General features: G+C 45.5%; 1 protein-coding gene and 1 long non-coding RNA gene across 3 annotated transcripts; one reads left to right on the top strand and one right to left on the bottom strand.

Moving 5' to 3' along the window:
• The first annotated feature begins 586 nt into the window (after window positions 1–586).
• LOC129491118 (tubulin alpha-1A chain) lies at window positions 587–7,142 on the top strand. Of its 2 annotated transcripts, none has more exons than XM_055295014.2 (4): window positions 587–595; window positions 5,130–5,352; window positions 5,478–5,626; window positions 5,947–7,142. In XM_055295014.2, the coding sequence occupies exons 2-4, from the start codon at window positions 5,232–5,234 to the stop codon at window positions 6,925–6,927; spliced, it is 1,251 nt and encodes a 416-aa protein (XP_055150989.1). In that variant the 5' UTR covers window positions 587–595; window positions 5,130–5,231; the 3' UTR covers window positions 6,928–7,142. The 2 variants fall into 2 exon arrangements, with proteins under 2 accessions (XP_055150989.1, XP_055150990.1); XM_055295015.2 differs by lacking the exon at window positions 587–595 and adding an exon at window positions 2,805–3,026.
• Window positions 7,143–15,164: 8,022 nt separating this feature from the next.
• Window positions 15,165–18,219, bottom strand: LOC134731542 (uncharacterized). The gene is made up of 2 exons (XR_010113894.1): window positions 17,189–18,219; window positions 15,165–17,035 (listed from the first exon to the last, which is right to left on the bottom strand). It is a non-coding gene; the product is annotated as an uncharacterized lncRNA (long non-coding RNA).
• Window positions 18,220–21,927: the final 3,708 nt, after the last annotated feature.

Raw genomic sequence — 21,927 nt, forward strand, 5'->3', positions numbered from 1 at the left:
ATCACCTGAAGTCAGGAGTTCAAGACGAGACTGGCCAACATGGCGAAACCCCGTCTCTACTAAAAACACAAAAATTAGCCGGGTGTGGTGGCCAGCACCTGTAATCCCAGCTACTCAGGAGGTTGAGGCAGGAGAATCGCTTGAACTCCGGAAGTGGAGGTTGCAGTGAGCCGAGATCGTGCCACTGCACTCCAGCCTGGGCGACAGAACGAGACTCCATCTCAAAAAAAAAAAAAGAATGAAAGAAAGAAAGAAAAAAAGGAAGGAAGGAAGGAAGGAAGGAAGGAAGGAAGGAAGGAAGGAAGGAAGGAAGAAACTGCACAGAGAGCTGTTCATTTAAGTGAGCAAACATGTGGTGTATAATATCTACTGTAGCTAGGCACTTTGACAGGAATTAGGACTTACATTTTAATGGAGGAGAAACGTAGACATGTGAATAAATGATTAAAATTCTACAAATATTATGAAAGAAGAATGTTTTATGCTCATCTTACTGTGTACAAGAATGAATCCATTAGCAGAATACTTGTACATGTATATTGATGTCAAATTTTTTTAAATGGCAATAAAAATAAGAGATGAACTAGTAAAAAAAGTATTGTTTTCCTTTCCACAGTTTGAGTGCTATTAAACCAGATAATAAGGAAGGAAAATTATAGATTAGTTATTTCCCCTGATCTCTTGTTTATATATTTGAGATTATCAGTGCCTAAATAGTCTATTTCTGACCTAGATCTTGTTACATATGCCCAAGCGGAGGGAATAATCCTCATTTACATAAGGAACAGAATGGCTCTGAGACAGAATTACAAAGAGTCAACCGCATGAACCCTCCTCTCTTTTATTTAATCCTTTGGAAGTTGCATAAAGAACTGAGACTATTGGATAAATGACATATTTCTTAATTAATCTTTTTATATTGTAAAGAAAATAATGTTCAAACTCTGCTTCTCATTCCAAAAAGACTTGTACACGTTACTATAGTCCAATAGTGTCTGATATATTTTATTATTAAAATTGTGAAAGTATTTTGGATGAGCTACTTATTAATCCTTATGCTTCCTTATGCCATTTAATTCTCATTTTTGTTAAATATATTTCTGGGTTCTGAAAGAAGCATTCAAATACCTAATCCTCCTGTCTCTTCTGAAATATACCTTTTTTTTTTTTTTTTTTTTTTGCTAAAAGAGTGGAGATAAGATGATGCTGAGGATTATTTTTTCCTAGGAAATATACAATAAGTAGATAAAATGATTTTTGCACTTTGGATATTATCTTTTTTCCAGAGAATATTACTGAAGCAAAATTGAACAAGCAAAGCAGAACTGTGGATGGCAGGCTAGAAAAATCCGTGGTCGCCATTGTCACACCACAACCTGCAGCAGCAGTATTCTCAAGTCCCTCCCTCCCACGCCCTTCTTAGCCTGCCAGCCTAGCAGGAATGAATGGGCTCCGCAGAGCACTGTGCGAGTACTGCTGCAGACCCTGAAAATCTGTCGCTGAAAACCAAAAGGAAAAATTATTTGTAAAAAATAAATTTTCAACTTTAGTGGCCAAACTTATTTACCTCTGAAATTTCATCACCAACATCCAGTGGTACGAAGTCCAGTGACCTACTCCGCATCGTTGCTGAGAATGGAGCCTTTCTAAATAGCAAGATAATTTTACTCCAATTTATTTCCTAGGGGTGAAAGCAAAGCCTTTTTGTCCCAAGGGGCAACTGAGGAACCACCAGAGTCTCTAGCTGAATAGCAAGGGTGTGAGGCCGGCTAAAATTCCCACAGTTAGAAGTCCACTCGCAGGAGGATATTTACCAAATTGACATAAGAACTACATAAAAAGGAAATGTATTTATTGGGCTGATGTCTCACAGTTGTCTGTGGATGGAGGCGACATTGAAAAATGGTCTTCTTTTTACATTATATTATTCTCTTCTTTTTAATTTGGTGTATTGGTTATTACTATTATTTTGCTTGTTACTTTCCAGACAAAAGTCCAATTCAGATATATAACTGCACACATGTAGTACTAACTTCTGAGCTCAATTATTTCTCCTTGTATTTTTCCAATTTTATATCAGGAAAGATGATTCATTCCAAAGGACAATGTACCACAAAAAATGTGTTACATAGGCTTCTCATAAAGGAATACCTCTAGTAAGCTACTATAACTACTCTACGTTCACTTGCTCTTGATTATTGCCATGTTAGAACTATTTGTTCGCTTCTTTATTTAGTATGGTTATTCTTTCCATCTTCCAGTTTTGTTTAGCTATTCGGGTGTGCGTGTGCCTGCAAAAGAAGCTCTGAAAATAAGTTAGTTGAACCTGAGAAACCATTTGGAATGACTGTATGACTAAATCCTTTTTTAAATAAAAAAAAAATCACATTTACCCAGGCCCTTTTGAGCATCACGCCCATTTTCTCTCCCACTTTATGTTTAAAGCAACTAGAGATGTTGAACCCTAACAAAACGTAGTCGAGTTTAATATACTACGAGGGAGGGGCTGGCAGTAATTTTCCTTTAAATATTTAATCTAAACATAAATTCTGTTATTAAGGGTAGGGGGAAAAAACCTCACATAGATAATTTTAACTGCAGTTTGAGGTTTAAGCAACATAAAGTCTTCTAACCCCAGTCCCCTTTCTTCTCCTTCCGCCCCTCCCCAACCCCGCCCCATAATGGATGCTCGGCCGACTGCTTCTGCACGGTCTCTTTGTCTAAAGGATGCAAACAGTCTACGGATGCTAGAGAAAAAGGGGTGGGGGAGAGATTACCTCATCCCACGTCGCTTGCACCAATCACCAGTCTCCTGTCATGGCTTCTCTGGGCAGATTGGGGGTCTGGACCAACAGGAAAAGGCCCCGGCCCATCCCCATGGTGACCGAGTTGTATATAGGGAGCCGCATCCGCCCATGTGCCGCAGGTTCTCTTACATCGACCGCCTAAGAGTCGCGCTGTAAGAAGCAACAACCTCTCCTCCTCGTCTCCGCCATCTGCTCGGCAGCCGCGAAGCAGCAACCATGGTGAGAATCGGCTTCGGCTCTTTGTGGCCGTGGGGTGGAGTCAGCGCCCCCAGGCTCTACTTGGAAAACCTTTAAGCTCTTTTCTTTCGTAAGCTCTCTGGGCGAGGATGGTGGTTATGTTTTGTGAGGTTTAGCTTAGCCCCAAATCCTCAAGCCTCGCCGCCACCGCAGTGCGGGTGCAGGAACCGGGCCAGGACTGCGCCCAGGGCGCAGCAGAGCGCTGGGGAGGAACAAAGGCGGCGCCTAGGCGCCTGTCCGAGAGCCTTTCGGGGCCGCGGGCAGCCCGTCTGCCGCGACCGAGGGGTCTGGGGCGTCCCGGCTGGGCCCCGTGTCTGTGCTCACGGTTTCGCTGCCACCGAGGGGCCCCTTTCTGTCTCGCGTCGTTCTCTGGGGACCGGGAGAGGAGGAGGCACCCAAAAAGAGCGGGGGCGTTGGGCGAGCTGGGGGGACGTGGGAGGGGGAACGGGAACAAAGCGCAGCCTGGGGTTAGCGTGGGAAGACCCCTCGCGGTCGTTGGCGTTTTGGAAAGATACCCACACATTCCCGGGAAAACATGGTGAGTTTCTGCCGGAGCCCCGGCCAGCGGGTGTCAGGGCGGCGCAGGGGCGGTGTTGTTTGTTTCTGGCTTCTATGGCGTTGGAGCCACTGGGCGGGGTTCGCCCTCACTGAACCTTTTCTGTCAGGAGCTGACTTAAAAAAAAAACAAAAAAAAAACCTTTCATCATTGTGGAACTGTAGGCTCCAAAAGGGTTTTCTTTACTGTTATAAGTTAGATGACTTTTTTTTTTTCTTGAGCAAAATCATAATTCACTTCACAAACTCTTTAATGTCTGGTCTGGGGACGCCCTGCCCTGACCGACTGAAGTGTGTGTGTGTGTGTGTGTGTGTGTCTGGGCTGCACGTTCAGCGAGGGAGAAAGCCCACTTTGTGAGCCCCAGGGTCCCCTGATGGTCAGGACCCAGGGAAACGCCCTTCCCCGCCGCCCCCCCGCCCCGCCCCCACTACATCAGCGAATAGACAATGAAAGTGGTGGCCCTCAAGACCACAGAGAGGAAAAACTCTGTTGGATGCAAAGAATATGAATATGATGTGGTGGGTAGCGAATCTCAGGATGAAAATACTATTTTGTTGTTTTAAATAAATATTTCATTATCCTTCCACTGGGCTTTTATTCTTTGGTACCTTTTCATGTGATGCTTGTTTCTAACTTAGGAACCTTTGCGTGTGTGTGTGTGTGTGTGTGTGTGTGTGTGTGTGTGTGTGTGTGTGAAGATACGGATAATTTTTCAGCTTTTACAGTGGAGAAGACCTGGAAAAACCTTTTTTTTAAAAAAAAAAAAGTAATGAAATTGCTACAGACAAAGAAGAATTATACTCCGCATCCCGTTGTCTTTTGTTCTAGTGCATCTTCATTAATTCATTTCAATTCAGGCACATGGTCCCGGGCGGGGTCAGAGGAGGAAAACTGGCAAAACAGCTCAATGAGATCATGTAGGCAGTTGCTGGAAATAGAGCTTGCTCTGTTAAATAATGTAGCAGACAGTACAGGCTAGCACCAGGCACGGCAAATACAGCAATGCAGCAATGCAGAAGGCAGACCTTGTCTAAACCCCTAGTATTGATGGATTCTGCAGACAGACTGCAGAAGGGTGTGGCTTCTTGCCTCAGCTGCAGTACAGATGTCCATGTTATAATATCAAGTCCTATTCAGAAGAAACTTTCATCTTTATTTAAAAGGGAAGAAAGCAGTAAAATTAATCCCAATTAAGTCATAATTGGATTTACTTCATTTTACAAAATTTGTGCTTTGAATATTGAATACTTTTTAAATAAGAAGAATCTTCTATTCAAGCATGGTAGTAGGCACAATGGGCTGGTACCACGTGCTGAACAGGGGCAAAGCGACATCATTATTCAGTCCACACCCATATGCAGCATTTCTAGCAGGTGATTTTCCTTAATCTTTGTATCGTGCTGGGGATATGACCTCAAATAATTTTGAAAAATATCTGTATATTATTAGAAATATTTTTAGAAATTTACTAAAAGTTTGAAATGCTAATACACCTTAATTTTATAATTTTTTCATTTTCCTCCCCACAGCGTGAGTGCATCTCCATCCACGTTGGCCAGGCTGGTGTCCAGATTGGCAATGCCTGCTGGGAGCTCTACTGCCTGGAACACGGCATCCAGCCCGATGGCCAGATGCCAAGTGACAAGACCATTGGGGGAGGAGATGATTCCTTCAACACCTTCTTCAGTGAGACGGGTGCTGGCAAGCACGTGCCCCGGGCAGTGTTTGTAGACTTGGAACCCACAGTCATTGGTGAGTTGACCTCAATAACCCAAGTGAGATTCCCGGGTTCTGGGACAGGAGGTCTGTCCTGGGGTCTCTGCTGGTCACTCGCCCACTCACCCACTCCCTCCATCCTTCTCTCCCTCCTTCTCCAGATGAAGTTCGCACTGGCACCTACCGCCAGCTCTTCCACCCTGAGCAGCTCATCACAGGCAAGGAAGATGCTGCCAATAACTATGCCCGAGGGCACTACACCATTGGCAAGGAGATCATTGACCTCGTGTTGGACCGAATTCGCAAGCTGGTATGTTTCTTTTCAAGAATAAAGTGAATTAATGAGCCTAAAGAACACATTTGAAATAATGCTTTTTTTTTTCAAACACAGAATTGAACTGTTATTTTAATAAAGAGTGGAATGGGTCATTCTTTTGGGGTTTTTAAAATTCAGTTAAAATGAACTATTTGGTGTCATTTTGTAAATGTTAATGAGAATTTTTTAAAAAGCATTTGTCAAAATAAGATCTAAGTCCTGGAAGAAGTATGAAAAGTGAAAATATATTTACTATGATTGTACTACAAAGAATAAAAACTTAACCTTTCTTCTGTTCCTCTCTTTTGTTATAGGCTGACCAGTGCACGGGTCTTCAGGGCTTCTTGGTTTTCCACAGCTTTGGTGGGGGAACTGGTTCTGGGTTCACCTCCCTGCTCATGGAACGTCTCTCAGTTGATTATGGCAAGAAGTCCAAGCTGGAGTTCTCCATTTACCCAGCGCCCCAGGTTTCCACAGCTGTAGTTGAGCCCTACAACTCCATCCTCACCACCCACACCACCCTGGAGCACTCTGATTGTGCCTTCATGGTGGACAATGAGGCCATCTATGACATCTGTCGTAGAAACCTTGATATTGAGCGTCCAACCTATACTAACCTAAATAGGTTAATAGGTCAAATTGTGTCCTCCATCACTGCTTCCCTGAGATTTGATGGAGCCCTGAATGTTGACCTGACAGAATTCCAGACCAACCTGGTGCCCTATCCCCGCATCCACTTCCCCCTGGCCACATATGCCCCTGTCATCTCTGCTGAGAAAGCCTACCATGAACAGCTTTCTGTAGCAGAGATCACCAATGCTTGCTTTGAGCCAGCCAACCAGATGGTGAAATGTGACCCTCGCCATGGTAAATACATGGCTTGCTGCCTGTTGTACCGTGGCGACGTGGTTCCCAAAGATGTCAATGCTGCCATTGCCACCATCAAGACCAAGCGTACCATCCAGTTTGTGGATTGGTGCCCCACTGGCTTCAAGGTTGGCATCAACTACCAGCCTCCCACTGTGGTGCCTGGTGGAGACCTGGCCAAGGTGCAGAGAGCTGTGTGCATGCTGAGCAACACCACAGCCATTGCTGAGGCCTGGGCTCGCCTGGACCACAAGTTTGACCTGATGTATGCCAAGCGTGCCTTTGTTCACTGGTACGTGGGTGAGGGGATGGAGGAAGGCGAGTTTTCAGAGGCCCGTGAGGACATGGCTGCCCTTGAGAAGGATTATGAGGAGGTTGGTGTGGATTCTGTTGAAGGAGAGGGTGAGGAAGAAGGAGAGGAATACTAAAGTTAAAATGTCACAAAGGTGCTGCTTTTACAGGGAAGCTTATTCTGTTTTAAACATTGAAAAGTTGTGGTCTGATCAGTTAATTTGTATGTAGCAGTGTATGCTCTCATATACAATTACTGACCTATGCTCTAAAACATGAATGCTTTGTTACAGGCCTAAGCTGTCCATTTCTGTGATGGGTTTTGAATAAAGTATTCCCTGTCTTAAATGAATTCAGTCCTGTGTTTTCTATCTGGGTGTCTGAAGTTTTTCATGTATTTAGTGCATTGAGAATAAAGAATAAGTGTTGCCTGTGGTTTATATATATCCTATGAAGTGACGTTTGTATTTAAAGTATCTTAGTAATTTCTTTTTTTCTTTTTTTTTTTTTTTTGAGACGGAGTCTCGCTCTGTCACCCAGGCTGGAGTGCAGTGGCGCAATCTCGGCTCACTGCAAGCTCCGCCTCCCGGGTTCACGCCATTCTCCTGCCTCAGCCTCCCGAGTAGCTGGGACTACAGGCGCCTGCCACCACGCCCGGCTAATTTTTTGTATTTTTAGTAGAGACGGGGTTTCACCGTGTTAGCCAGGATGGTCTCGATCTCCTGACCTCGTGATCCGCCCACCTCGGCCTCCCAAAGTGCTGGGATTACAGGCTTGAGCCACCACGCCCGGCCAATATCTTAGTAATTTAAAACTTTTATTTATGAAACATAAAATGTCTATCTAAAGATTACCATTATAGAGCATCACGTACTTTTTTTTTTTTTTTTTGTGAGATGGAGTCTTGCTCTGTTGCCCAGGCTGGAGTGCAGTGGTGCGATGTGGGCTCACTGCAACCTCCACCTCCTGGGTTCAAGGGCTTCTCCTGCCTCAGCCTCCCAAGTAGCTAGGATTACAGGCATCCACAACCACACCTGACTAATTTTTGTATTTTTAGTGGAGACTGGGTTTCACCATGATGGTCAGGCTGGTCTCAAACTCCTGACCTCCAGTGATCCGCTTGCCTCGGCCTCCTAAAGTGCTGGGATTACAGGTGTGAACCACTGCCCGGCTCATACTATTAAGTTTTTACCTCATTATTATAATAAAGTTATTTGAACTGCCAGTACTTTTCAGAGTTGAAAGTTGGTAACACATAGCCAAAATCTGGTTGGCTGCTGAATCTTATGTAACTAACATAAGATGGTGAATATTCCAAATGCATCACTTTTTCATGTGCCCTCTGCTCCTTGGTATGTGTCTAGTGCCATTATGCCTCCTCTGCCCAGGGTTCCCAAAACAAGTCTGCTCTCGAAGCAAGCAGCCCTATGCTAGACTTAGTTCTTTACCTTCTTTCCAAACCTATTTTAAGCTGAATGTCATGTTGGAAAAGCCTGATACATTTATTCGCTCTAATGTGTTAATTAGATATCTGAAAGTTAATTCTCCAAGTTAATATGGGCCAATAACTTCAAATAATAAAGCCCTAATAGTGCAATTGCATGCATTAGCACCAACACAAAAAATGTTTTGGACTTAGGATTTGTCCAACAATAGAGCTCTGCTCAGTCCGACTGACCAAAAGTCTATCTATTCCCAAGGTCAGTAAATTGTCTTCCTACTCTCACATTTTCTGGTTCTGGGATAGGTATTAGTTCATTTTCACGCTGCTATGAAGAAATATCTGAGACTGGGCGGGGCACAGTGGCTCATGCCTATAATCCCAGCACTTTGGGAGGCCAGGGCGGGCAGATCACGAGGTCAGGAGATCGAGACCATCCTGGCTAACATGGTGAAACCCTGTCTCTACTAAAAATGCAAAAATTAGCCAGGCGTGGTGACACACGCCTGTAATCCCAGCTACTCAGAAGGCTGAGGCAGGAGAATCACTTGAACCCGGGAGGCAGAGGTTGCAGTGAACTGAGATTGCACCATTGCACTCCAGCTTGAGCAAAACTCCATCTCAAAAAAAAAAAAACAAAAAGAAATACATCAAGATGGGCTGGGTGCGGTGCCTCATGCCTGTAGTCCCAGCACTTTGGGAGGCTGAGGTGGGAGGATCATTTGAGGTCAGGAGTTCGAGACCAGCCTGGCCAACATGGTGAAACACCATCTCTACTAAAAAATACAAAAATTAGCTCGGTGTGGTGGCAGACACCTGTAATCCCAGCTACTCGGGAGGCTGAGGCAGGGAGAATTGCTTGAACCCAGGAGGCAGAAGTTCCAGTGAGCTGAAAAAGAAATACATCAAGATAAACTAATCTCAAAGCCAAGCCAATCAAATACTGCTCATCAGTTTTAACTGGAAGCCAACACAAGAAGTAAAAAGGTAAAAAGCCTTTTACTAATTCACATAAAACAATATGGAGACGAGATGCAATGTAAACTTTGATGTGCATTCCCAGCACCTAGCAAAGTATAAGGAATATGGTATTTGTAGAGTGATTGTTGGTCAAATGAGCCAAATGTAGGATAAAAGAGATACAGATATACAATCAAAGAAGTTAAATAGAAGCCCTATGATCCTTTGATTCTAAATTACAAAATGGAAAAAAAAAAAAACATTTTCTAGCTTTGTCCAGTAAAAAGGCCTAGGACAAATGTAGTAATAATATTCCTAGCCCCCAGATGGTGGTGTCGCTATGCCATTTCCCACTGAAAGGACCCAGAATGTTTTAGAGAAATGAGTGGATCCAAGCTTGGGGCAGGAAATATACACGTTCTGCCTCAAATATTTTGTCATTCCAGAAAGCAAGGAAGATACCAGACTATTAGTCATATCAGAAGAATATAGGAGCCAACATGAAGGGGCTCTCACTAATGACACAACATGAGCACTGAAAACAATAGCGACTGCAATGGATTGAAAATATATGCACCAGGCTGGCCGGGCGTGGTGGCTCACGCCTGTAATCCCAGCACTTTGGGAGGCCAAGGCGGGCGGATCACGAGGTCAGGAGATCGAGACCATCCTGGCCAACACAGTGAAACCCCGTCTCTACTAAAAATACAAAAAATTAGCTAGGTATGGTGGCGGGCACCTGTAGTCCCAGCTACTCGGGAGGCTGAGGCAGGAGAATGGTGTGAACCCAGGAGGCGGAGCTTGCAGTGAGCCGAGATCGTGCCACTGCTCTCCAGCCTGGGTGACAGAGCGAGATTCTGCCTCAAAAAAAAAAAAAAAAAGAAAGAAAAATGAAAAACAAAACATATGCACCAGGCAAGGTGGCTCACACCTATAATCCCAGCACTTTGGGAGGCTGAAGCAGACAGATCCCTTGAGCTCAGTAGTTCAAGACCAGCCTGGGCAACATAAAAAAAAAAAATTTTTGAAAAAAAAAGAAAATATAAAATATGTGAGTATGGTGGCATGTCGCTGTGGTCTTAGCTACTCACAGGGCCGAGGTGGGAGGATCAAGAGTTCAAGCCCAGCCTGGACAAAATATTGAAACTCTGTCTTCCCCTCCAAAGAAAAACAGTATGGTAGCTCCTCAAAAAATAAAACATAGAATGACCATATGATCCAGCAATTTCACTTCTACATATATACCCCAAGGAACTGAAAGCAGAGATTCAAATAGATATTTGTACACCCATGTTCATAGTAGCATTGTTCACAGTAGCCAAAATGTGGAGACAGCCCTATCAATGGACAAATGAATAAAGCAAATGTGGTGTATATATACAATGGAATATTATTCAGCTTTTAAAAAGAATTAAATCCTGACACATATACAACATAAATCAACCTTGAAAACATTACGCTAAATGAAATAAGCCAGAAACAAAAGGATAAATATTGTATGATTCCACTTACATAAAGTACCTAGATGAGTCAAATTCATAGACAAAAAGTAGAATAGTGATTACCAGAGGCTAGGAGGAAGGAGGTAATAGAGAGTTATTGTTTGTTGCTGTTGTTTGAGATGGAGTCCTGCTCTGTCACCCAGGCTAGAGTGCAGTGGCATGAGCTCCGCTTACTGCAAACTTCATCTCCCGGGTTCAAGCAATTCTCCTGCCTCAGCCTCCAGAGTAGCTGGGATTACAGGCGCCTGCCACCACGCCCAGCTAATTTTTGTATTTTTACTAGAGACAAGGTTTCGCCATGTTGCTCAGGCTGGTCTCGAACTCCTAACTTCAGGCGATCTGTCCAACTTGACCTCCCAAAGTGCTGAGATTACAGGCATGAGCCACCAAGCCCAGCAGATAATAATTGTTTAATGGTTACAAAGTTTTAGCTTGGGATAATGAAAAAGTTCTGGAGATAGCTAATAGTGATGCTTGCACAACAATCCAAATGTACTTTATGCTGCTACTGAATTGTACACTTAAAAATTGCTAAAATGGCGCCAGGCGTGATGGTGCCAGACTGTATTGCCAGCTACTCCAGCAGGAGGATTGCTTGAGTCCCACTTAAGACCAGGATTTTGAGGCTGTAGTGTGCTTTAATTGTGCCTGTGAATAGCCACTGCACTCCAGACTGGGCAACATAGTGAGATACTGACGGCTGATTCTAAAAAATATTATGTTAGGCCAGGCGTGGTGGCTCATGCCTGTAATCCCAGCACTTTGAGAGTCCAAGGTGGGCGGATCACAAGGTCGGGAGTTTGAGACCAGCCTGGCCAATATGAAACCCTGTCTCTACAAAAATATATTTTTGGTCTTAAGTGGGACTCAAGCAATCCTCCTGCTGGAGTAGCTGGCAATACAGTCTGGCACCATCACGCCTGGCGCCATTTTAGCAATTTTTAAGTGTACATTTCAGTAGCAGCATAAAAAAACTTGGTCATAGTGATTAGTGCTGCCAGATTCTTTTTAAAATTATTGACTGATTGGTTGATTTTGAGACTACCATAAAACAGCACCAGGTTCTATTTGATGATAAAGTATCACTCCAAACAGCAGTGTATAGGGCTGAGTTTTATACTACTATTCAATATAGACTGTGGAAGTTACTAGAGTATATCCCATAAAAAAAAGTTATTCCACCAGAAGCCTATATAGTGCAGTCCAGGCAAGAAGGCCTTTGATTATCCAACTTAACTCAGAAATAGAATTTCAAGTATCTAAAGCAGCACTTCATTCTTAATTACTAGAGGTGATGAGAGCAGATATCCTTTACCATTAAGTATGATGTTAGCTCTCAGTTTTCGCAGACACTCTTTATCAGAGAGAGGAAGTTCTTTAGTTTCCTAGTTTGCTGAGAGGTTCGTTGGGTTGTTTTTGGTAAATGGATGTTAGATTTTGTCAAATTATTTTTCTGTGTGCATCTATTAAAATGATCACATCGGCCGGGCGCGGTGGCTCACGCTTGTAATCCCAGCACTTTGGGAGGCCGAGGCGGGCGGATCACGAGGTCAGGAGATCGAGACCACGGTGAAACCCCGTCTCTACTAAAAATACAAAAAATTAGCCGGGCGCGGTGGCGGGCGCCTGTAGTCCCAGCTACTCGGAGAGGCTGAGGCAGGAGAATGGCGTGAACCCGGGAGGCGGAGCTTGCAGTGAGCCGAGATCGTGCCACTGCACTCTAGCCTGGGCGACAGAGCGAGACTCCGTCTCAAAAAAAAAAAAATAAATAAATAAATAAATAAATAAATAAATAAAATGATCACATGGGTTTTCTCCTTTTTTCTCTTAAATATGAAACCAACCTTGCATTCCTGGGATAAACCACAATTGCTTTATAGTTTAAAACAGGGGTTCTTAACTCAGGGCTCAGAAAAACACAGGTACTTCATAGATAGTTCTCATGGTTTGGGAACTATCCTAAAGTTGTATGCAAAATTCTGTGTGAATATGTTCATGATAAATTTTCTCCAAAGATAGCTACTAACCATTCCTCTCATCCCTGTAGGTACAGGCTACTTCTCCCATAGAGAGATGGAATCTATTCCCCTTTCCTTAAACCCTAGCTGGCTTGTGATGACTTTGACAAATAGAATGTGCAAAAGTGAAGCTGTGCTAGACCCAGGTCAAGCACTTAAGAAGCTTGGCAGTTGTGTTGTTGTTTATATATATACATACACACACAGAGAGAGATAGGGTCTCACTATGTTAATCAGGCTGGTTTCAAACTCCTGGCCTCAAGTGATCCTCTGCTTCGGCCTCCCAAACTGCTGGGATTACAGGAGTGAGCCATCATGCCCAGCCTGTTTAAAAGCAAGCCACCATTTAAGAAACTTGAGCTACAGTAACAATGGATGAGAGACCATGTGAAGAGAAAGAGAGGTCGTGTGAAAAAGAACCACCCCACCCCATCCAACAGCCAGCACAAAGGTCCCACATATGTGAGTGAAACCATCTTAGACACTCCAGACCCAGCTGGGCTCCCAGCTGAGCACACCTGCATGAGTGAACCAGATGACATACCACATGGAATCATGAGAAATAATAAATGACTGTTTTAAGTCAATCGTTTTTGGGTGGTTGGTTATACAGCAATAGAGAACTGAAACAGGGCTTATAGGCACAGCTAAAGAGAGAATACTGTATACTGTTTTCTTTTTTTCTTCCTTTTTTTGTTTTTGAGACAGAGTCTTGCTCTGTGGCCCAGGCTGGAGTGCAGTGACTCTATCTCAGCTCACTGCAAGCTCCGCCTCCCAAGTTCACACCATTCTCCTGCCTCAGCCTCCCGAGTAGCTGGGACTACAGGCACCTGCCACCACGCCCAGCTAACTTTTTGTATTTTTTAGTAGAGACAGGGTTTAACCGTGTTGGCCAGGATGGTCTCGATCTCCTCACCTCATGATCCGCCTGCCTCGGCCTCCCAAAGTGCTCAGATTACAGGCATAAGCCACCACGCCTGGCCTACTGTATACTGTTTTCATGAGATTATCCAAAACAATTATAACCACTAATCTAAATAAGTGAAATAATAAAAATTCTTTAGGAAATCTCTCATAAACGTATTTTTTTCAATTTTTTTTACATTTTTTTTTTAGAGACAAGGTCTTGCTCTCTTGCCCAGGCTGGACTGCAGTGGTGCAATCATCGCTCAATGTAACTTCGAATTTGGGACTTAAGCAATGCTCTCACTTCAGCCCCCTGAGTAGCTAGGACTACATACAGGTGCACACACCCACACCTGGCTAATTAAAAAAAAAAAAAAAAACTTTGTAGAGATGGGGTCCAGCTATATTGCTCAGGCTGGTCTCAAATTCCTGGGCTCAAGTGATCCTCCTGCCTTGGCCTCCCAAAGTGCAGGGATTATAGATGTGAGCCACTGTGCCTGGCCTCAGTGTGTTTGATAATTATCAGTACTATATTTAAGATTATATGTAAATTAGCCCAGCACGGTGGTTCACGCCTGTAATCCCAGCACTTTGGCAGGCCAAGTGTGGATCACAGGTGGATAATGAGGTCTGGAGTTCAAGACCAGGCTGGTCAAGACAGTGAAACCCTGTCTTTACTGAAAATACAAAAATTAGCTGGGTGTGGTGGCACGTGCCTGTAGTCCCAGCTACATGGAAGGCTGAGGCAGGAAAATCTCTTGAACTGTGGAGATGGAGGCTGCAGTGAGCCAAGATTGCACCACTGCACTCCAGCCTGGGCAACAGAGCGAAACTCTGTCTCAAAAAAAAAAAAAAAAAAAAGAATTATATATAAATACAGTGTAGCTTTGAATTTGGCAATTAAGTGAAAGATTATATGCTTTATAGAAATATAATGGAAATGGATGCCTAAGATAAAAAATCAGATAATTTATTGGACCATCTTTCCACTGCTCTGAAGCAAGTCGGTAGTATTTGAGAGCTAGGCCAAAAGTTTTTGCTTAAATATATACATATGAACATGTGAAAATATATACACAAAAATTATATAAAGAAAAGTAAACAAAAGTAGATCCAAAGTTCTACATTTGGTCAAGATATAGTTTTGTATATGAACCAAGTGGATGGATTCACTTACCATAAATGGTGCAGCCATTGTGGAAGTGAGTATGATTTGCAGCTGAGTTAGAACATACCTGGTAGAGTGGATCAAAATTGACTGAGGCAGCCGGGTGCGGTTGCTTATGCCTGTAGTCCCAGCACTTTGGGAGGCCAAGGCAGGCAGATCACCTGAGGGCGGGAGTTCGAGACCAGCCTGACCAACATGGAGAAACCCCGTCTCTACTAAAAATACAAAATTAGCCAGGCGTGGTGGCACATGCCTATAATCCCAGCTACTCAGGAGACTGAGGAAGGAGAATCACTTGAACTTGGGAGGTGGAGGTTGCGGTGAGCCAAGATCACGCCATTGCACTCCAGCCTGGGCAATGAGAGCAAAACTCCGTCTCAAAAAAAAAAAAAATTTGACTGAGGCTGGGTGCAGTGGCTCATGCCTGTAATCCCAGCACTTTGGGAGGCCTTGTCTCTAAAAAAAAAAAAAAACTTTTTTTTGTTGTTTTTTTGTTTTTTTAAGACAGTCTCTGTTGCCAGGCTGGAGTGCAATGGTGCGATCTCAACTCACAGCAACCTCCGCCTACTGGGTTCAAGCGATTCTCCTGGCTCAGCCTCCCAAGTAGCTGGGACTACAGGCGCATGCCACCATGCCCAGCTAATTTTTGTATTTTAGTAGAGATGGTGTTTCAGTATGTTGGCCAGGAGGCCCTCGATCTCTTGACCTCGTGATCCACCCACCTTAGTCTCCCAAAGTGCTGGGATTACAGGCATAAGCCACCGAGCCTGGCCTGTAATTTTATTTTAGTAGAAACGGGGTTTTACCATGTTGGCCAGGCTAGTCGCGAACTCCTGACCTCAACTGATTCACCTGCCTCGCCCTCCCAAAGTGCTGATATTACAAGCGTGAGCCAATGTGCCCGGTCAAAACAATTTTTTTTAATTTATTTTTATTTTTTAGAAACTGAGGCAATTTAGTAACTTAAAATATTGCAGCTTCAAAAACAAGACTGTAAGACTAAAACATAAAATTGTGTAAAATTTAAATACTGAAATACACTATGACTCATCTTTGGTCAACCAAGAGGTTAATTTCTTTTCTTTTCTTTTTTTTTTTTTGAGACGGAGTTTCCGCTGTCGCCCAGGCTGGAGTGCAGTGGCGCGATCTCGGCTCACTGCAACCTCCGCCTCCTGGGTTCACGCCATTCTCCTGCCTCAGCCTCCCCAGTAGCTGGGACCACAGGCACCCGCCACCATGCCCAGCTAATTCCTGCATTTTTAGTAGAGACGGAGTTTCACCATGTTGATTTGGCTGGTCTCGAACTCCTCACCTCAGATGATCTGTCCACTTTGGCCTCCCAAAGTGCTGGGATTATAGGTGTGAGCCCAGCCTTTTTTCTTTTCTTCTTTTTTTTTTTTTAAAGTGCATCATTTTATTTATATAACTTCTTGAAATTATAGCAGTCTGCAACATAAACGGTACAACAAAGAATACCAAACTACATTTTTATGTACATTTAAATTTGTAGAATTATGTACCATTTTTAAGTATCTGAACTAAAACCAGGGTATTTCCAACATATAGCTTATATTTTTATATGATTATTATTATTTATATATGCTTTTATTTTTCCGTGATTACAAACACAACTGAGTATCAAGTGCACAAACTAAGAATTATACGGGGAAAAAAAATCAGATACGTTCATATATATATCACCTTTTCAAGGCTACTTCCATCCAGAATAACCTTGGTTTGCCAGGGCCAATAGAAAGAAGTCACAAAATCGCCTTTAGTCAAATTTGTGTTTGCTTTCTTCTATAATTCCAATACCTCCACCATCAACGACTTGAGATAGCTGCCAAGGTGTTATATAATCAGTGCCAGTGTCTTCATTCATTCTACAATGAAGGCTGTCACTTCACACTCGGAAGGTTGCACAGCGGCCGGGCAGAGGGGCTCCTCACTTCCCAGACGGGGCAGACAGGCAGAGGCGCTCCTCACGTCCCAGACGGGGCGGCCAGGCAAGGCGCTCCTCAAGTCCCAGACGATGGGCGGCCGGACAGAGGCGCCCCTCACGTCCCAGACGATGGGCGGCCGGGCAGAGGCGCTCCTCACGTCCCAGACGGGGCGGCCAGGCAAGGCGCTCCTCAAGTCCCAGACGATGGGCGGCCGGGCAGAGGCGCCCCTCACGTCCCAGGCGATGGGCGGCCGGGCAGAGGCGCTCCTCACGTCCCAGACGGGGCGACCGGGCAGAGACGCTCCTCACTTCCCAGACGATGGGCGGCCGGGCAGAGACGCTCCTCACTTCGTAGACTGGGTGGCCGGGCAGAGGCGCTAACTTCCCAGACCATGGGCGGCTGGGCAGAGGCGCTCCTCACATCCTAGACGGGGTGGCGGCCCGGCAAAGGCGTTCCTCACGTCCCAAACGGGGCGGCCGCGCAGAGGCGCTCCTCACGTCCCAGACGGGGCGGCCGGGCAGAGGTGCTCCTCACGTCCCAGACGGGGCGGCCGCGCAGAGGCGCTCCTCACGTCCCAGACGATGGGCGGCCGGGCAGAGGTGCTCCTCACTTCCCAGACGATGGGCGGCCAGGCAGAGACGCTCCTCACTTCCCAGACGGGGCGGCCGGGCAGAGACGCTCCTCACTTCCTAGACGGGGTGGCCGGGCAGAGGCGCTCACTTCCCAGACGATGGGCGGCCGGGCAGAGACGCTCCTCACTTCCCAGACGGGGCGGCCAGGCAGAGGCCCTCCTCACTTCCCAGACGGGGTGGCGGCCGGGCAAAGGCGCTCCTCACTTCCCAGACGGGGCGGCCGGGCAGAGGCGCTCCTCACTTCTCAGATGACGGGCGGCCAGGCAGAGACGCTCCTCACTTCCTAGACGGGGTGGCGGCTGGGCAGAGGCTGTAATCTCAGCACTTTGGGAGGCTAAGGCAGGCGGCTGGGAGGTGGAGGTTGTAGCGAGCTGAGATCACGCCACTGCACTCCAGCCTGGGCAACTTTTGAGCACTGAGTGAGCGAGACTCCGTCTGTAAGCCCAGCACTTCGGGAGGCCGAGGCGGGCAGATCACTGGAGGTCAGGAGTCGGAGACCAGCCTGGCCAACACGGCGAAACCCCGTCTCCACCAAAAATACAAAAACCAGCCAGGCGTGGTGGTGTGCGCCTGCAATCCCAGGTATTCCGCAGGCCGAGGCTGGAGAATCACGGGAGCCTGAGGCAGGGAGGTTGCAGCGAGCCGAGACCACGCCGCTGCACTCCAGCCTGTCGGGCCGTGCCCAGGGCCCTCGCGCTGTTCTTGGCCGTCCTGCCGCCTCCTGGGCCACCACATCGCCACAGCAAGACCAGTGGCCCGACCACCGCTCTACTACCTGCCGCCGCCAGCAGCAGGTACCACATCCCCAGCCCCAGACCCCGCGCCGCCCGAGCTCGCGCATGCGCAACGGGAGCCAATTTTTTTTCTTTTTTTTTTTTTTAATTAATTTTTTTTGCATACAAAAACAATAAACATTTTCTAAAAATACATACAAACAAAAAGATGCATATCAAACATATTAGGAAGGTTGCACATGGGAAGTCGGGGAATAGAAATGGGGGTGGGAGTTAAAATAAATGAGAGAGGGACTTTATATGGATCAGTGATAATAACTCAATCCTCTATTTGACAAAGAAGAGGGAGAAGGAAGAGGAAGAAAAAGAAAGTGGGATAAAGGATCAGAAAGGGAGGAAAATAGAAAAAATTAGAGTATGACTCCAGGGTAGACCTGTTTTGTTGTCATTGAGTTGGTTGGTTGGTTTGTCTGTTGTATTCTTCATGTTTTGCCAAGTTGGCCAGACTGGTCTCGAACTCCTAGCCCGAAGTGATCAACCCGCCTCGCCCCCCAGAGTGCCGGGACCACAGGCGTGAGCCACCACGTCCAGCCCCCACATTGCTTCTGGCCTCCGTGGTAGACCTCCCAGACGGAGCGGCCAGGCAGAGGAGCTCCTCACTTCTACCCAGACACGGGGCGGCCGGGCAGAGGGGCTAACGGGAGCCAATTTTTAAAATTAGCTGGGCCTGGTGGCGCAGCTCTGCAGTCCTAGCTACTTAGGTGGCCAAGGCAGGAGGATCCCTCAAGGCTGCAGTGAGCCGTGATCATATTACTGCGCTCCAGGCTAGACGACAGAGCAAGACCCTGTCTCAAAAAAACCCACAAAAACAAAAACAAAAAACCCTGAGACACAGGGCAGGCTTCCATCTGGTAAATGGAGTAAGGAGGTAGGAAACAGCAGTAGAAAGAAAATGACACTTGCCGTGGACAGTAGCACATGCCCGTAATATCAACATTTTGGGAGGCTGAGGCAGGAGTATCGCTTGAGGCCAGGAGTTTGAGACCAGCCTGCACAACATATCAAGACCCAGTATCTCTTAAAAAAAAAAAAAAGAAAAATTTAATTAGCTGTGTGCAGTTTCATGCCTGGAGTCCCAGCCACTCAGGAAGCTGAGATAGGAAGATCTCTCGAGCCTGGGAGGTCAAGGTGCAGTGAGCTATGATTGGCCACTGTATTCCAGCCTGGGCAACAGAGCAAGACTCTGTCTCAAAAAAATAAAAAGAAAAGAAAAGAAAATAAGAATGACAGTAATATACCACCATTTCCAGTCCAGCATCAAAAGTAATGAATCAAAAGGTCCAGTATAAGGTTGGGCTCAATGGCTCACACCTGTAATCCCAGCATTTTGGAAGGCTGAGGTGGGAGTATCACTTGGGCCAGGAGTTTGAGACAAGCCTGGGCAACATGGCGAGACTCTGTCTCTACAAAAAATAAATCAGCTGAGTGTGGTGGCCTACGTCTGTAGTCCCAGCTACTCAGGAGGCTGAGGCAGGAGTATCACTTGAGCCTAGGCGGTCAAGGCTGCAGTGAGCCATGATCACATCATTGCACTTCATCTTGGGTGACAGACAGGAGACCCTATCTTTAAAAAAAATTAAATGAGGCCAGGCACGGTGGCTTACACCTGTAATCCTAGCACTTTGGGAGGCCAAGGCGGGCAGATCACAAGGTCAGGAGATCGAGACCATCCTGGCTAACATAGTGAAACCCTGTCTCTACTAAAAATACAAAAAATCAGCTGGGCGTTGTGGCACACGCCTGTAGTCCCAGCTACTCAGGAGACTGAGGCAGGAGAATCGCTTGAACCTGGGAGGCGGAGGTTGCAGTAAGCCAAGATCGCGCCACTGCACTCCAGCCTGGACGACAGAACAAAAATCTGTCTCAAAAAAAAAAATTAAATGAATAAAATAAAAATTAAAAGAAAGTCCAATGTAATAAGGCGAAGAGGAGCTAAGCCTAGAGAAAGGAGCTTAAAGAGATCAGGCCAGGTATCCATGAAATAACACAGGGGAAAACATCAGGGACCTAGGCAGAGGCCTGGTAGGCAGACTGACTGGCTCCCATTTTAGGGATTATTTAGGGAAACAACAGCTCAATGCAGCTTTGGGTATTGGGTGTCCAGGATATTGAAGGCCAGATATTTAAGGTCTTTTTGCCTGTTGGTCAGAAACCTACCACAGTTCCTTGCCACAAGGGCCTCTCCAAAGAGTAGCAGACAGCAAATGTCTTCCCTCAGGACAAGTGAGCAAGACAGCAAGAGAGAGCTGCCAAGATGAAAGTCACAGTCTTTTTGTAATGTAATATCGGAAGTGACATCTCATCACTTTTGCTGTAGCTAATAAGTGAATCACGCACGGACGGGTGCGGTGACTCACGCCTGTAATCTCAGCACTTTGGGAGGCCGAGGCAGGTGGATCACCTGAGGTCAGGAGTTCGGGACCAGTTTGGCCAACATAGCGAAACCCTGTCTCTACTAAAATTACAAAAATTAGCCAGGCATGGTAGCACAGGCCTGTAATCCCAGCTACTCAGGAGTCTGAGGCAGGAGAATCACTTGAACCCGGGAGGCGGAGGTTGCAGTGAGCCAAGACTGCGCCATTGCACTCCAGCCTGGGCAACAAGAGTGAAACTCTGCCTCAAAAAATAATAATAACAATAATAATAATGATAATTTAACCAATAAGTACATATGATTACATAGATTCTCTAATTCTTAGAAAAATCACAGATCCTGGATCTAGTTTTCTCTTCTCAGGCTTGCAAATTATAAATAAATAAAAGAAGTGCCTCTACGAAATTCATAACCAAACATAATGCCAAGTCTTGTTTTTCTACAATATATAGTATAAATCTATTTACATAAAATTATATATGTGTATATTCCTAGAGAGATGTCTAATAGGATCTTTATCAAATATTAAGAGTATTGGCCAGGCTTGGTGGCTCACGCCTGAATCCTAGCACTTTAGGATGCCAAAGCAGGTGGATCACTTGAGGCCAGGAGTTTGAGACCAACCTGGGCAACATAGTGAAACCCTGACTCTATAAAAAATACAAAAATTAGCCCGGCGTGGTGGCATGTGCCTGTAGCCCCAGCTACTAAGGAGGCTGAGGTGGGAGGATCTGTTGAGCCAGGAGGTGGAGGCTGCAGTGAGCTATGATAGTGCCACTGCACTCCAGCTTAGGCAACAGAGAAAGATTAAAAAAAAAAAATTGGAGCTGATTGCTTAAGAAGTTATTTTTCCCTGAAGTATTGGCATTTAAACAGGGAATTTTTAGAAACTAAAGATTCAACTTTTAAAGAAATCTCCAGGAAGAGAATTTCAAGCACCATCTGAGCAAAGATGCTATTTTGGGTAGCTATTTTAAGTATCCTGAGCCGTTAAAATCAGTGCACAGTGATAGGCTAATAGTCACTCTTCCTACCTGAAGGCTAACTCAGTCCCTCACACTTTATCACTTGACTTTTCTTTTCCTAATATAACAGCTTTCTTGAAATATAATTCACATACTGTCAAATTCACCCATTTAAAGTATACAATTCAATGCCAGGTGAGGTGGCTCGTGCCTGTAATCCTAGCACTTTGGGAGGCTGAGGTGGGTGGATCACCTGAGGTCAGGAGTTTGAGACCAGCCTGGCCAACATAGTGAAACCCCATCTCTACTAATAATACAAAAATCAGCAGGGCGTGGTGGCGCATGCCTGTAATCCCAGATACTCGGGAGGCTGAGGTGGAAGAATCGCTTGAATCCGGGAGGTGGAAGTTGCAGTGAGCCGAGATCACACCACT

This window comes from Symphalangus syndactylus, chromosome 10 (genome assembly GCF_028878055.3).
Source record: "Symphalangus syndactylus isolate Jambi chromosome 10, NHGRI_mSymSyn1-v2.1_pri, whole genome shotgun sequence".
Lineage (NCBI taxonomy): Eukaryota > Metazoa > Chordata > Mammalia > Primates > Hylobatidae > Symphalangus > Symphalangus syndactylus.